This window comes from Passer domesticus, chromosome 10, assembly GCF_036417665.1.
Source record: "Passer domesticus isolate bPasDom1 chromosome 10, bPasDom1.hap1, whole genome shotgun sequence".
NCBI classification, from domain to species: Eukaryota; Metazoa; Chordata; class Aves; order Passeriformes; family Passeridae; genus Passer; species Passer domesticus.
The window spans coordinates 19312521-19328875 of NC_087483.1; the positions used below are offsets into that span (position 1 = coordinate 19312521).

The following is a 16355-nucleotide window of genomic DNA, read 5'->3' on the forward strand; positions in this document are numbered from 1 at the left end:
TGGATTGGGTTTTCATTCAGAAAAAGAGACTTAGTCTCAGAGCTAAAGAAAATGTGCTGTCTTTGGCCATTTGATACGTCTTTGGCAAGTGTTAGCAGCAATCTGAATTTGTTATGGAGAAACTTCATAACTTGTGTCATTCAGAGGTAACACCAGTAACCTACCTTTTGATTAATTTTTCTTTGGTGGTGGTGGTTTTGTGTGGGTTGTTTTTGATTGTTTATTTTATTATTATTTTTTGTTTAAGATTGCAGGATCTCTTCCAACAAGAAAAAGGGAGAAAACGACCATCAGTACCACCCAGCCCTGGGAGAATGAGGCAAGGTGAAGAAAGCAAGGTATGGCTAACAGTCTATAAACCTCTTAAACATATTTTTTTCCTGGGGCAGCACAATAATCTTAAGACTGGCTTGAGTTCTCTTTAATAATTATTAAACTAGTTTTACTGCATCTTTTACTTTTCAACTTAAATTGTGTGCTAGTATATGTATCTTTTCCTAAAATATGTGAACTAAGAGCCATATTGTGGAGAGGAAGAGTAAGCTTGAATGGGAGTTGATGATTTTCTGTGATGTTTGTGTAGTGTTGATGTGAACACTGCCAGCAGAGAGCTGCAGTCATTGTCGAGTGTGTGCCTAGATAGGAACTGGGCCATCTTCTTCAGCCCTAGGTTGTTGCCCATCAGGTGCACCCCTTGTGAAAAAGAAATGACAAATAATATCAAGAGGTAGAGCAAATGAGGCAGGAGGCACTGATAATGGCTTTTCAGAATGTGATGTTTTGTGATGTATCCTGTGGGAACTAACCAAAGAGATGGATTTTGGACTGCTGCTTCAGGAGCCCTGTCCATAGGTACACATGCTACCATGCTGAACTTCTACCCTTTGGGGAGCTGGAGCTCTGAGGAAATGTCTGGGCTGCAAGGCAGTACAATATAATTTAGCATCACACCGAGAAGCTTAACTCCCAATAGTTCCATAGTAGCAAGGTGTACTAAAAACTCCTAGACACCCTGGGTTTGCTCTGCTGCATGCACAAATGCCCCTTCCACTTAACACTTATTTATTAGGTGCTTAAGCTAACCTTACCTTGATCTAGGAGGAAGTAGGCTCTTGGAGAGGGAGTGTAGTGTTTAAAGAAGCATACACAGATAAGCATCCTGTGAACATGAGTTGCTGAAGACTTGTCTTTTTTTATGGTAACAGATACAGTGACATGCAGAGGCTGAGAAGTGGGTGGGAGTGCTCTGTTGTAATACGTGTGCTTTTGTAAGTGTTCCACATAGGAAGAAATAGAACTGTAAAGGGCTTGGCACCAACATTGTTGTTTTATTATTCTGCCTAGATCAGTAGCATGGATGCTTCCCCACGCAATGCTTCTCCAGCTCTGCAAAATGGAGAGAAAGGTCTGTTACTTATTTTTCATAATATGCCAGTAGAAGCATGTTGTAGCCCTTTTCCTGACATAATACGGGAGCTTTTGTTAAATTTGATAAATCAGAGAAATACCAAATCCCCATCATGTCATACTTGTTTTTTCTAATTGTAAGATAGAAGTTGGCCATCTGCTTCTAATATGAAGCTGAATTACTAGTGATTAGTAAATTGGCCCACAAGAATTTTCCATTGAGCTTTAGTTTAAAAACTTTCAGAAACATCTAATTAACTGAATAATTACATGGAATTTGGGAAATGCCTTTTGCCTCTTCTGTGATCTGGTTTTGGATGCTGAGATCTCTTACCCGTGAGTTTGTGGGAGCTGAAGGTAGTAGTTGTAAGAGTGCACTTTTTCTGGAGGTTACGTGCTGCATGGATGAGCTTGCCCAGTCCTTTGGTCTGTGTGGTCTTACGTGCTTTCTAAGTAAAAACTTTTTGAAAGCAGTGCTTATACTTTCAGTGGTTATAGCTTGGGCTGGGAGCAAATAGTATCACTTCTGATAGCCACGTAAAATTATTTCTTCTGTCCTTAACTGTCCTTGTACTCTCAGAGGATCGTTTCCTGACAACTTTGTCAAGTCAGAGTTCCACAGGCTCCACCCATCTACAACTGCCCACCTCTCCAGAGGTTGCATCAGAGCATATGGCTGGTGCCAACACACTCTCTGAACAGGACACAACAAGCAGCTCAGAAGGTATAGTTCAGTTGTCTGTCTCTTGCTTTTCTGTGCCAAGTCCACATAATCCTTTTAGGAAATGACAAATAACTGCTAACTCTGTGGTCTGTAATAATCCTTCTGAATTTACAGCTTAAACTTTGATATTGTGATGCAGACCTGACATGTGTCTGTTCCAGATGTGTTTGATGGACACTCACTGGGATCTACAGACAGCCAAGTGAAGGAGAAGTCTACTATGAAAGCTATTTTGGCTAACTTTTTGCCTGGAAACAACTATAACCCCATTCCCTTTCCCTTGTAAGTACTGCATAATATATATAAAATGTATAAAATCAGCAACCTTGTCAGATTGCAGGCAGAGCCATGCATGCTTCCTTTGCTCAGTGTATAGTCTGAGTTTGCCTGAGTAAGATAGAGAACTTTGTCAAGGTAGGAAGTTCTCTGTGTCCATTCTAGTTGATTGTAGGTTAACCACCTTTCTTATGAATGATCTGCCCTTGTGTAAAGGCAGTATTAGTTTCTTGTCCTAGCAGGCATGCCTCCTCAGAGCTCTTGTGGGAGATGAAGGGGTGGGGAAGAGAGGAGAAAGGTGCCTTCTAACTTCATTGCTGCAGGGAGGGAGTGGAAATGCCCTTCCTTAGCAAAGACTTAACTAAAGCTACATGCCTGCATCTTGTTTTTGCTTCCAGACCTCTTCCAAGGGTTGGACTCAAATTGGCATTGTCTGGGTGTAGGTCAGGTTCAATGGCTACTGCATGTGCCCTCAAGTGTCCCTCTGGTGTGAAGATGGGCAGGCTGGAAAGTCTTTCTTGGTCTGCGTGCTTTGTAGTGTTTCTCGTTTGACATGAGCCTAATGTTTGGCAGCCTGAGTTTAACTTGGGAATCCCACCCCCAGCATAAGGCCTTGGGCTGATGAGGTAAAAGTTAAATGACTGTCCCTAGAGATCAGTGAAAAAAATCATACAAGAATCCAGGAGGCTTTGGGGAATTTTCTGTGCTAAACTGCCTGTTTAGAAAAGAGTCTAGGTTTGTTCCCTAAGTTCAGTCTGCAGGCTATGCTGCTGGATAGTCAAACCAAACTCAGGCAGGTTTTGGTGCTGTTGGAATCAGTGGCTGCTAAACAGAAATAGACTCCTATTCTAACCTAAAGCTGGTCTTCTGATCCAAGCAGCTTGTTTGAAATGCTGATTGCCCTAACACTCTGCCATTTAGAATTAACCACATAGGCATGAATGAGTCTGTTGGGAGAAGCTGATCTGGGGAGCTTTGGTTCCATGCTAAGACTTGCAGCTTGTGCCTGGGAGTGCAGTGATGAGATCTGGGTTTTAACCAAAACTTCTTTGCTTTACACAAATTTTTATGATCTACTAACAGTCTGTTGTTTTCATTTAGTGACCCAGATAAGCACTACTTAATGTATGAGCATGAACGTGTACCTATTGCAGTCTGTGAGAAAGAACCAAGCTCCATCATAGCCTTTGCTCTCAGGTACTGGTGTGATTTGGTTTTTCATCTGACATACTTAGTACTTTTGCAGCTTTTGTGTTTGAGGAATACTTAAATTTTGATGATAAGGAACAAGCATGACAGAATTTCTGCATTAAGCCGCATTAGAGTTTCTGCCAGAGATGGGATTCTCTCCTCTTACTGCTGAGATAATAAAAGTGCAACTGGATTTTGGACTTTTTTAGTGGTACTCTAGTATGCAAAAATGACTTAATTGTGTTTCTTTTAATGAGATATCTATCTCTAGAGAAGGAAGTGCAACTAAGGTTTGTGCAGCCTCTCCAGCTGGAGGAAGTGCAACTGAGTTGGGGAACAGCTATTAGTATTGATATTGCAGTCTGTTTCTTGCCTACCTTTGGTTGTAGCAGCTCTTATTACTGCTCAGCTCTTCTCAGCAGCTGCTTCAGTAAACCTTTGGGTTTGCATGTCACAAGGCAGCAGATTTTTGAAGAAGTGCATTCTTAAATTGTGGGAGGGGGAAAAAGACGAGGATATTTTTCCTGCAGTATTGTCTAGAGCAGCTTCTGTTCTAGGGAAAAAAGTTCTAATAATAAGAAAAAATAAAGCAGAGATTTTTCCTGTGGTTGTCTCTGAACTGAATCTTTGGGTTGGTATTGCAGAGTTTTCAAGAGAACACTTAATTATTTTGGGTCTTTCTCTTTCCCTTTCTTTTCTTCTTTTCCCATCAGTTGCAAGGAGTACAGAAATGCCCTGGATGAGTTGTCCAAAGCATCTCTGAAGAGCAGTTCTGAAGAAGGACTACAACCAAACAGGTTACATGCAGGAACTACAGTACATAGAGTGAAGACATAATGATGGTAGTGAATTAGCAAAACTAGGATGGGGAAGAACCCTCAAAATATGCCCCTGTTAGGGTGTCTGCTTTCTCATGGAATCTGACTCATTCCATGTAACCAGCACATATTTCAGTATGTGAGTTTGCATTTCACCTTATGGACTATGCTGGCTCCATCACCATCTCTTGGCTGCATGCATGGTAAGAATACTGGGCCTGCTTACCTTTGCTGTGGTCATGGATGGAACTGTTGCTATGGACCCTGAGAGATAGTTTTTAGGAAGACGAAGGAGGACAACTTTGGAGAGTCCCACACTGTTACACTTTTAAATAGTGTTTTTTAACTTTAATGTTTAGGCAAGGGGAGAGAAATAAATGTCCAGGCATAAAGCAGTAGTGTCTTGGGTGGCAGCATTTGTTGGTTCATCACTTTCTTGTTCTTTCTCCTTTCAGCATGTCAGACAGCAAACCCAAGAGCAGCAGCCCCGTCCGCCTGCCTGAGGCTAACATGTGTCCCCTTCGCAGTGCAGAGCCAGAGCAGCGTAAGACCATTTTGCCAAAATCATCCATGGTGCTAATCTCAGCTCAGACTTGAGTCCATTTAACCTGGATTCTAGTTCATGTGGGGAAAAAAAGCAGCATTCTGAGTTCAAATTGTGACTAGTGTTGACTTAATGTAACACATGAGAGGGGCAGTAATGTGTGGGGTTTTTTTGTTTTTTGAAGTCTATGGTTTTCTCTGATTCTTATGAGATCTAACTGTCATTCTCTGATTTAATATTATTATGTAGTGAACCTAGGGTTGTTCTTGAATCTAGCCTCTTCAGTGGGCTATGATGCCCTTCTTTTGGCATTGCTTTCTTTAAAGAGATGCAGTTAAAATATCTTGAAATGGAGACATTAAGTTCTCACTGTATTAAAAACACTTATTCTTGGTCTGTGTTTTCAAATGTCTCTGTACTCGAGGATGCTACTCAGAACACTAGATCATCCACCCTCATGGACCTTAGTTGCCTGAAGAATAGCAAATGAGTTATAGTTGAATGGCATCATTGCTTCACATAGAAGAATGAATGGGGAATGTTCATAGGAGTCATGCTGTTATTAAACTGCTTGTGGAAATGCCAACACGATCTTTTCCATTCCTTTTCACTGTAGCAAAGAAACCATCTGGTGTTTTGTCTTTCTTCCGTGGCACGGGAGGGAAGAGCCCAGACCTGTCTTCCCAGAAGAAAGAGACCTTACGTGGTGCTGACAGTGCTTACTACCAGGTTGGACAGATGGGCAAAGAGGGAGCAGAAAACCAAGGAGCAGAGGCTCAAGGTACAAGACTGCAGAGTTTATCGTCTCTCTTTGGTTGGTACTTCTCCCAAACCTCATTCATCCATGCAAGGCCTCAAATGCACTCCTGCTTGTACTTTTTCAACAGTCTAAGGTTACTCAGCATGCATTGAAAATGAATAATTTGAACATCAAATATAGTTTTTTCCTAAGCACATTGCTTTTCTTTGTGATAAGGGAAACAGGATCTTTCAAATCCAAGCTATAGGGATGTGGAGTAGTCTGGTCTTGAATGCCTTTGGATTGAGTTGACTCTAGTTAAGCAGCCCTGTCTTTCTCACTTTCAGTTTAGTTCTCATTGTTTTAGTTCATGGAAAATGAATGACGAGAGAGGCTGGATTTGTGTCCATAAACAGCAGTGCCCTTCTAGCATATGTATTATATTACACAATTATAGCTGTATTTCTAATTCCCTTGTGTATAGTTCCCTCTGTATTTTTGAAAAAAAAAAAAAAAAGAAAATATTTTTCTTGTAAAGTGAGTTTACAAGTTGTACCTAATGTGGCTTTCTTGGTAATAATAGTGAACAGCCCTGACCAAATGCCTTTATGCCTTCAGATGATGGAGATGGAGGAGATGGACAGAAGAAACAGGTGGTGAATCCCCATGTGGAACTCCGTGAGTAGTTGTAAATAACTTAGTCTTAGCTGGCAAACTCATTTCTTTGTGCACATGCAGAGGCAGTCTTGAAGTTAATAGTTGTTTTTTCTTGTTTTTTTCTTGGTATTCTTGGTGTCATGAAGGAAAAGCAAATGAAGAAAAGAGCAATGCAATTTTTACTTACTGCAATCAATCTCTTTGGCAAAACTACTCCATAGACTTTTTTAAATTGTTCTTTTGTCCGAACGCTTCCCCATGACATATACTAGGAGCTTATCTAGAGGGAATTGACTTTCCTGTCAATTTTCCATTTAAATCCCATTGGTTGAAACTTCTGAATTACAGTAAGCATGAGAGATGTTTAGCACAATAATACACCTCTAGACATGAGTAGAATCTCAGTGTTGTCTCGGGCAGTCACTGCAGTTGCATGCTGTTACTGAGGAAAACCATTTTTTGCAGAGTTCTCAGATGCGAATGCCAAATTCTACTGCCGGATTTATTATGCTGGGGAGTTTCACAGGATGCGTGAGGTGATCCTGGGGAGCAGTGAAGAGGATTTCATCCGATCCCTCTCTCACTCCATGCCCTGGCAGGCACGAGGTGGCAAATCTGGAGCTGCGTTCTATGTGACTGAGGGTAAGTGCAGCTTCTTCCCCCCTTGTAATGAGGGGTCTTATTTCTGTATGGAGGTGGTTAGTGTGTCATTTAATCCCTGATAACCTCTGTCCAGAGGGTTGCTGGTTGTGAAGTGGTCACTGAGAAGGGAAAATTAAGTGGCTTGTTCTCGGGTCTTTAGTATCAAATTATTTGTCTCTTAGTATGCGCAGGAAAACAAAATATAGTTCTGTTTTTCAGCAGTAGCAGCTAGGAAGGCCAATTGAACAGAAGGGTTGTACTCTCAGGCAGGCTTCAGAAAACAAAAACTTGAGTATAATTCAAGGACAACTTGTTGTTGAAGACACAGTATGTCTTATAATCTCATGTGCTATTGTTAACCTAATTTTTTTAGAACTTTGGCCGTTTTTAAGCATCTATGTAAAACAAGTACTGAACAAAATGGTGTGTAGGCTGTTCCTGTTTGCTATATAGGAAGTCCATATAGCTGAGGTAGATCTAGTGTAGTCAGTCTCTTGTCCGTGATTTACTGGAAGGTCGAAATCTAGGGAGGCTGAAATTCAGAGTATGTGAAATAAAAAGAATCTAGAAATGAGCTTCTGAGGGTAAGGATTTAAGAGAATTGTAGTGCTTTAATTTTTTAAACCATTACACCTATGTGACAGTCCTAAAAAATTGCAAATATACATCGCTTATTGTATGTAACCCTGTTGCCTCTGTCTGATGTTAAAACAGATGATAGATTCATCTTGAAGCAAATGCCTCGTCTGGAAGTCCAGTCATTCCTTGACTTTGCTCCACACTATTTCACGTACATCACAAATGCAGTTCAGCAGAAGGTATTAAAAAAGTGCCTTTTATTTTAGGCAGTGTTCTGTATTTTGAAGACTAGTAGAAGTTTCTATTAACCTTTTTCATTTAAATAAAAGAAAATTTTGGAGGATGTGAGTTACATTCATTAATAATGGGTTTTTAAGATGTAAAGTGGAAATTATGCTTGGACTTCTGAGCTGTAATACACAGTCAGACAGAAAAGTGGTGATTCTAGAATGGGATTGCTGATTGTCTCTACACAGATCTTAACCCATGTCTTATCTTCATTAGAAGCCCACAGCACTGGCTAAAATCCTTGGGGTGTATCGAATTGGTTACAAGAACTCTCAAAACAACACTGAAAAGAAGCTGGATCTGCTTGTCATGGAAAACCTTTTCTATGGCAGGAAAATGGCTCAGGTAAGAGCAAAGTGTTCTGTTCCTTGCAGTGCAGTTTTGACTGAGAGAAAGAGCAGGGTCATTTGTAGCCATCTAGGTGACTGCACTTTGCATGTGCTGTTGACCTCAAAGGTGACAGTTTGTTCCTCTTCCTTGTTATGTGACCCTCAGGAGCTTGATGCCTATACTGGGAGTTCAGATAGCTGTTGTGCAGGGTTCTGTCTTTAGAAGTCTTGTTTGTCCCTGTATTCCTGGTGTCTGAGAGAAAGCATTACTAACCTGATTATGAAAATGTAAAATTATTTTACGAAACTTTCAGAGGAACTGACTGGAATTACAGACTAATTTGTTTAGAATGAGAGCCTCACTCAGAGAGTTACTCTGTAGTCGGGGGAGTTAATTATTTTTTCAACCCGCTCTTCTTTCTTGGAACCACTTCAGGTGTGGGACAGGATTTTGAGTTCAGTCTTGCTCTTAGTCAAGGAAAAGCAATCTTTATCAGGCAGTAGAATTAACATCTTAAAATGACTAGGGGGAAATTCTCTTTAAATAGAGATTTGAAGCTGAAAAGCAAGTTCAAACAAACATCACTTCTAAACCTTGATAGTATCAGTTCTTTCCACTTGACCTATCAGTGCCTGACCTCAAACAGGAAATGTCTGTGGGAGGAAGTAGATGGAGGGAATTCTAGATGGATGTAAAGGATGTTGTGGGTTTTCTTTTAGCTTGTCTGTTGTTTAAATCATAAGGAGGGCTCAGGCACTACAAAACAGAAACCCAAACAGACTATGGACTCTATTCCACGTAAGTTAGTGAAATCTTGACTGGACAGAACTTGAACAACCTTCTCTAACAAGGAGAAGCAGGAGAAGTCCTTGAAGCAGGACTTTGGACTGGAGAACACAAGAGATAATTTCCAGCCTCATGATGGGTCTGTTAACTGGTGCTTCATGTACCACCCACCTCCCTCTTCAGTGGCTTTGTTTATTAGCTCTGTAGAAACTGGCTGGAAAACTAAGTTTACTCAAACAGTATAAAAGGTAGAGGCACCTTTTTTCTCTTTAATTTAGACTAAATATTAGTGAAATAACTTGCCTAAAACTTGTGAATTGAGATGGCAGAGCTTTCACCCAGGCTTACATGCTATTCTCTACAAAATATTTTTTGTTCATTGTCTTCCTTCTAAAGAGAAGGAAAGAGTTGCCCAGCTGTGCTGCCTTCTCAAATGCTAGGTACTGAAGTCTTTAACCCAGAAAAATGAAACAAAGTAGTGCTGTTCTCCATTTGCAGGTGTTTGACCTGAAGGGCTCCCTCCGGAATAGAAATGTTAAGACAGACACAGGCAAGGAAACTTGTGATGTGGTCCTGCTGGATGAAAACCTTCTGAAGATGGTTCGGGACAATCCTTTGTACATCCGTTCCCATTGCAAAGCTGTGCTGAAAGCCTCCATACACAGTGACTCCCAGTTCCTCTCCAGCCACCTCATCATCGACTATTCCCTGCTGGTGGGTCGTGATGATACCAACAACGAGCTGGTCGTTGGGATCATTGGTAGGTTGTATTTTGTTACTCTCAGATGATGAAATGGTTTCCTTCTGGTTTAGATGTTCATAGTGCTTTTAGAACTGTGCCACCACCAGAGAGATGTGTGTCAGGAAATCTTGTCTTCTCCCTGGTGGAATACCACCCTCACCTCTTACAGGTATTCAAAGTGGAGGCAGTAAGTCTTCTCTCCAGGTCTCTCATAGGCTCAGAGTAGCATTTGCATTGCTGTGAGTATATGCAGGAGGCCTCAAAGGTAGTTTAACCTACACTTTGACTCCAGTTGACTTATTTGTGTGCTTTTTTGTGTTTAATCTGTAAACTTTAGTTTAATTATGTTTACATAGGCTTTTAAATCTTGTGTGGAGGGGCGCTAAAGAGAAACAGTATTGGTATGGTTGAAAGAAAGAAGTTAAACATTATGGGATCTCATATAATCATATAGTCTGACCTGGATAATGTGGGTGGCAATGCAGTAATTACCTTGCTGCATCTTCTGACTGGTGACTGGAAGGTAGGGTAGAGACAGAAAAAGAGATGGTTTAGACAGACAAACTTCTGTAATACAAAAGACTTAGAGATGAGGCAATTTTGCAGGATGTGGAATTGACTTAGGAAAATGGTCTTGAAACCCAGCTCAGAAATGCTTCCAGATGAGATCTCAGGACAGGAGATCTGGATTACACTTATTCTGATAAAGCTCAAAAGCCATTTCAATAACATTTCTAGCTGAGTATTAAAGTCCCAGCTACAAAGAAAGCTCTTCTTTGTTGCAAGTTGTTATTACTTTCTAGATTTATAGACTCTTGAGTATTGGAACAAACAGGACGGGACTCCACCGACCATGTGCTTCTCCTGTATGTGTGGCTTTTTGTTGCCCTATGTCAAGTCTTATCTGATATATTTTATATGATATTTAAAGCTACCAGTTCCTTCAGCGTTTAACACAAATATCTGAAGCAACTTGGTGAGCACAAATATTATCAAGAAGAGAGAACATGTCTGCTGTGTCAGGCTATCAGAATGTTCTTTAGATTATACCCTGAGAACTTATAAAGTACTCAAGCTAAATTTGTGTTGGACTGGAGCGAAAAAATCTTAGTTTGGACTGTGTTTCAATCTGAGGTCAGTATCTCCACCTATTTTAGATCCTTATGTGATACAGGAAACAAGTAAGTTAGGTCTCTGAAAACTGATCTTACTGCAGCTTCAGCTTTGCAGGCCCAAATGTTCATGTGCTTGTATTGACTGAGCATGCTTTCTCTGAAGGGGCTTGGAAACAATTCAGAAGTTTTCTTCTTGCTGCCCCCTCTGCCAGTCAGGGTCACTGGTGATGTTTCCAGTCCTCCCTATCATAAAGTGGCAATCCCTTCCATTCTGTTATCAAACCTGCAGGTGGCTGCAGTGATGACAAATACTGGTTTAAATGGAGATCTGTCCAAGCCTCATTGCTTCTAGTGGGGCTTCTGGGATGAGGGTGAGTGAAGTGACCCTTGTAAATGAGCCCTTGACACTCTAACATGGATAAAGACAGATGTGCTTGGGCAGCCTGTTCTTGTGGACACAGGGAGAGTTCATTGTAATCTTGCTGGACTTTTGAGAGACTGTATTTACCCTACCCAAACGTAATCAATACTACAGAAAATGAGGCAAGTGGTAGGGAAAACAATGAAGCTCTGACTATAAAGCACTGCTGCTTTCCTGTCCTCTTTGGGGGGAAACAGATACATTTTAAAACAGTGTTACTTGGATTAAAACAAATAAAACGTATTTGTGTGTGGATTTTTTTTGTTGTAACAGACTATATTCGTACTTTTACCTGGGACAAAAAGCTTGAAATGGTGGTAAAGTCAACTGGCATCTTGGGAGGACAAGGTAAGTCCAGACTGAAAGCAAAGATTTTGATCATGTTTCCTTGTTACATGGAAGCTTTCTATAACACTGCTGAGAAAGTCACAACTTCCCCACCATGCAAATTTAAGATTAAGTTGTCGAGAACAGAGGAAGGAATAATGGAATACCAGGTTGGAAGGGACCTCAAGGGTTATCTGATCCAACCTTTCTTGGCAAAAGCACAGTCTAGACAAGATGGCTCAGCACCCTGTGCAGCTGAATCTTAAATCCCCTCTGTTGGGGAATCCATCCTTTCACTGGCAAGACTATTCCAATGACCGGTTGTTCTCATTGAGAAAAATGTTCCTCTTGAGGAATCTGTCCAGGAATAACATATATCTATTACCCCATATCTTTTCCATGTGGCTCCTTGTAAAATGAGTCTCTGTCTTCTTTTTAGCTACCCTATAAATACTGGAACATGGTGATATGGTCTTCTCTAAGCAGCCTTTCTCCAAGATTGAACAAACCCAGTTCTCTCAGCATTTTCTCATACGGCAGGCTTCCCAGTCCTTGGATCATCCCTGTGATCCTTTTCTGAACCCTCTTCAGCCTGTCCACGTTTTTTTTTCCTTTCTTTTTTTTTTTTTAATATAGCAGGGACCAAAACTGAGACCAGTATTCCAGGTATGGCCTGGAAGTAGCACCTTCCAGGTGGAAGATATGCTGGGATACTGGTGGGATAATGAAGGACTTCTGTCCTTCTGTCTCTCTGCTGGTGATGTCCTTGTTGATGCAGCCCAGTGTCCTTCCTAGTGGCTTTCTTTGCCACAGCAGCACTGTTCACTCCCACTGAGCTGCTTGTCCACCAGGATCCTCAGGTCCCTTTCACAGAGCTGCTCCCAAAAGGAGATTCCAGCCTGTGCTGTGCTCCTGCTTCATGTTTTCCCAGGTGCAAAACCTCATGCTTGTTTGTTGTTGAACTTTATGAGGTCCTATCTTGTTGCTTTCAAGTTTATGCTGTCTGCTGGTGTAATCTCATGTGACATCTGTCTGTACTGCAGTATCTTTAGCCCATTTCTAACTGCTCTTGACTCTTACACATTAGGTAAGATGCCCACTGTGGTCTCTCCAGAACTGTACCGGACCAGGTTTTGTGAAGCTATGGACAAGTATTTCCTGATGGTGCCAGACCATTGGACAGGACTGGGCCTGAATTGCTGAGCTACAGCCCATATTGGGAAAGCACAAGAGGACGATGACATTACAGGCCACTCTCTTCCAGCGGTCTGTCCAGCAGCAAGAGGATTGCAATTCCATGTCTACACTGACCATGTGCATCATGTTGCAGAGTGTGAAATCTGCTTGCACTTTAATCCCCCCTTGGAGGATAATTAGCAAACCTGCCTCAGTAAGGATCTAAACTGTAAGGTACCACTGAACAGCACTGCTAAGTGACATCCCTGCTGTCAGTAGGGAAGGTGATGCTATCTCCTAAGTATTGGACTGAGATTCTGTCCAGATCCTGATGGTACGTGAAGAACTACATGATCTCTGGAAGTCTTGCACTGCCAAAATGGTGTGGAATATGAGCAGCTCATGCTTCTGTAGTGGATACTTGGTACTGAAAATGTGAAATAAGCCCCCAAAATGTGGATGGGGGAGAGAAGAATGAAGTTAATTCATGAGGTTGCAGAGGTCTGTAATGGAACTATATAGGATCCATTAATAACTTGTGTTGTTTATGCTCCATAGTTTTAATTCTTACTGGGTTCTGTAAACAGTATTTTTTTAAGGCAGCTCCACATCTATAATGCCCTATGACTCCATCTTTTAAGTTATGTTACTGCAGTACAGCTCTGGTTTATCTATCATAATCACATTTTAGCTGCATCCCATAAAAATGGGTTGTCAGTCATCAGTATACTGCAAAACTCAAAACATATCCCTTCACTCCTAAACAGTACTTTGGTCTGAATGTTGCTCAAATTCCTGGAAACAGGTAACTAACATACACTTTAATTTAACAAGACTTGATTGATTATAGTTATGAAGCAGATTAACCCTTTCCTTAGTAAAGGTAATAAGTTGCTAGACAAAGTGCATACTGCAACTTTCTTCTTAATGCAACTATCATTCCTGGCAGATAATTTCAAATTCATTTCAGTTTCCCTTTACTTTCAAGCAATGCAATTACCTCATGGTGAAATTTTGCCAGGAGCAGGAGAATGTTTGTCTTGCATTCATGACATGATATTTTTTGGTCACAGAAATGAATGTAGTTGTTGTTTTCTGTAAAAAGGAAAACCTGAACTAACAAGTATCTTGTATGATGCATAAGATGTGCAGAGATCTATGAGTCTCTATATTATTACAATAAGCATTTCTTTCCATTAAAAAAATTGCTCATTTTTGTAGGTGATGAGTGTACTTTTTAGTTTCTTTATAACAGGCCAGTAAATAAGAGGAGCTTTAATGAGTTTGAAAGGCAAGAATACTGTCTTTTGACTTCCAGTCTCTGATGGAAGAACATCAAATGAACATGGAATCTGGGAGAGGATAGCTCTTAGTGATCACTTGCTCATTCTAACCATTGCCTCATAATGCCCTCATCACTCTAACTATGGATTGAAATGTGCATTTTGTTCAGTATTTTTTTCTGCAGCAGATGGTGGTGGCTGTTGAGGAGTGACCAGCAGCAGGTAGCACTGAGAAAGGAAAAGGCCAGCAGTGAGAATTGAGCTATTTGCTCCAAAACCAACCAGTGCAGCTCTTGTCTGAGCTGCCAGGAGGCAACAGTCATTTGTGTTGGAAGGAGCCTTCCCTACCCTATTGCAACACTGTACTAGAGGATGAGCAAAGATGCTGGCCTTGAAGCAGCAGAAAAGAAAGTGTCCTGATTTCCTCAGTGCAATGTGAGAATTGTTTCTGGGGATGCACTGCTGAAGGCTGCAGTGATGTGTGCTGTGGAAAGAGGGCACAGTACTCCTTGCTTCAGTTCAACACAGCACATCAGGTATTGCTGATCACCTCTGGGATGCATCTTGTCTCTTTTGTTGAAATGTTCTCCCAGTTTGCCTGGCTGTGTGTGGCCTTGTCTAATGAGGTCAACCAGTCCATTAACTCAGTGCTGCTCCCACTTCTGTGGCCTCTACCTACTGTCTTGGTTCATCAGTGTGAAAGAACCTGCCATGCAGCCTATGTTCCAGTCTCAGTTGAAGTTTACATGTGTTCTCTTCCTTCCCTTCTTAAAGTTTACAGGCAATAACTTGGCTGTCCTTGCCAGCTAAGGTGACCCAACAGCAGCTGATTATGTTGTCTTCCACCTTTGTCAGTATGTGGATTGGTGGATGGAGCACAAGTGTGGGCATGGCACCTGCACTAGGCTGATGTGTGCTAGCCCACTCTGTCACCAGTAACCCTCATCCTTGTCCTGGGATGTGTGGCTGCTCTGTGCTGCTTGTGTGCCAGAGTCCTGAGCAGATGGCTGTGAGCAGCTTCACCACCTGACAGTTGCTGATACTCCTCTGAAAGTGCCAGCACGAGGCCCTCAGCACTGCAGAAGGGAGAGAGAATCTTCCACTGTTTTGCAGCCTGTGAACAGAGCCAGAGACATGTGAATGGTCATGGCCCAACTTCTTGGGCTGAAGTTACAGCAGTTGGAGAGATTTGTAGGAATGATCTTGAGCTGGTATCAACAGTTAGTTTTTGGCCAGGATGTGGCTGATAGACTAGTTCTGATTAGACTGGAGTATAAACTCCTGGTCACGAGTATCACAGTAGCTGCAGTATCAGCTGGAGTTGGGTCATCTTGGGTATTCTGTGATACAAAGCTGTAAGCATTTCTACTCCAAATCCCAGCAGCTGAATGGGTCTCCTCAAATGTTCCATTTTCAATATGATAGTTGTCCTGACATTTCAATTGCGACCAAGCTTAATTTTCTCAGAAGGAGAGCAGTACTTAATGCAGAACAAATCTTGGAGAGCTACTGTGTTCAGTCTGTGTCCCTGTAGAATTACTAAGGATGAAGCCTTTGGTCAGAGCTTCTTTCTTTCTTTCTTTCTTTCTAACAGAGGTTTAGCATATGTGTAAGTAAATCCCAGCTTCAAATATGAAGACTGAATTTCTTCAGAGCTACACTGACTCTTCTGTTGTTTTGATCTGAGGCCTTGAGACAAATGTCTAAATCTTGTCCAAGTCAGAAGCAATGACTTTGAGTCAGCATGTGGACAGCAGAATGCCCAGGGATTCATTCTGTCCCCAGAAAGCACATGAGGGACTCTTGCTGGTAGAGCAGTTCTAGGGGGCTCAGGGGAGTTACCTGTGGAGTCTCCTCTGTGAGAATGACCAAAACCAAATGAATTGCTCACTAGCTGGTGGCCAGACTAGTCATTCTTCAAAGCACTTAATGTACTATAATGTATGCATTTCTATTCTAACTTGGTTCAGCTGTATTTTATAAAGTTGATGTACTAAACTATTTGAGAATAATTGCCTTGACTACTTGGAGAATCAAAATGTAATGTATATAGATACAAATAAAGTGACTAAAGCGTACTTGAGTCTGTTCCATGTGTGGAGCAGTTAGGTCTCATTGCACCCCATTTTCTTGATCAGAGGCAAGGCCACTGCTCACTGTGCAGGGACTGCTGTGCTGGAGAGTGCCAGCTTTGTTGCAGTGTGAGATGCCTGTCCTGTCTCTGTACCTCACAGCTTGTCTCCTCTGATGCAGCAGCACCTCTGGGCAGCTCCCCAGGGCAGTGGCAGTAGAATGTGCAAATAACCTTTT

The 16355-nt window shown here is 41.6% G+C and overlaps 1 protein-coding gene across 8 annotated transcripts in view; it reads left to right on the forward strand.

The window, feature by feature from the left end:
* PIKFYVE (phosphoinositide kinase, FYVE-type zinc finger containing) overlaps positions 1–16123 on the forward strand; it is a 63529-nt gene extending 47406 nt beyond the window's left edge. For all 8 annotated transcript variants that reach the window (XM_064434249.1, XM_064434252.1, XM_064434248.1 and 5 more), the window contains 15 exons: positions 248–338; positions 1345–1405; positions 1988–2131; positions 2293–2413; positions 3509–3604; positions 4312–4395; positions 4872–4960; positions 5577–5741; positions 6318–6377; positions 6822–6998; positions 7713–7816; positions 8082–8210; positions 9480–9741; positions 11533–11607; positions 12674–16123. In XM_064434249.1, the coding sequence (XP_064290319.1) occupies positions 248–338; positions 1345–1405; positions 1988–2131; positions 2293–2413; positions 3509–3604; positions 4312–4395; positions 4872–4960; positions 5577–5741; positions 6318–6377; positions 6822–6998; positions 7713–7816; positions 8082–8210; positions 9480–9741; positions 11533–11607; positions 12674–12789 (1774 nt within the window). In that variant the 3' untranslated portion in view covers positions 12790–16123. The remainder of the gene's footprint in view (positions 1–247; positions 339–1344; positions 1406–1987; positions 2132–2292; positions 2414–3508; positions 3605–4311; positions 4396–4871; positions 4961–5576; positions 5742–6317; positions 6378–6821; positions 6999–7712; positions 7817–8081; positions 8211–9479; positions 9742–11532; positions 11608–12673) is intronic.
* The last annotated feature ends 232 nt before the right edge of the window (positions 16124–16355 follow it).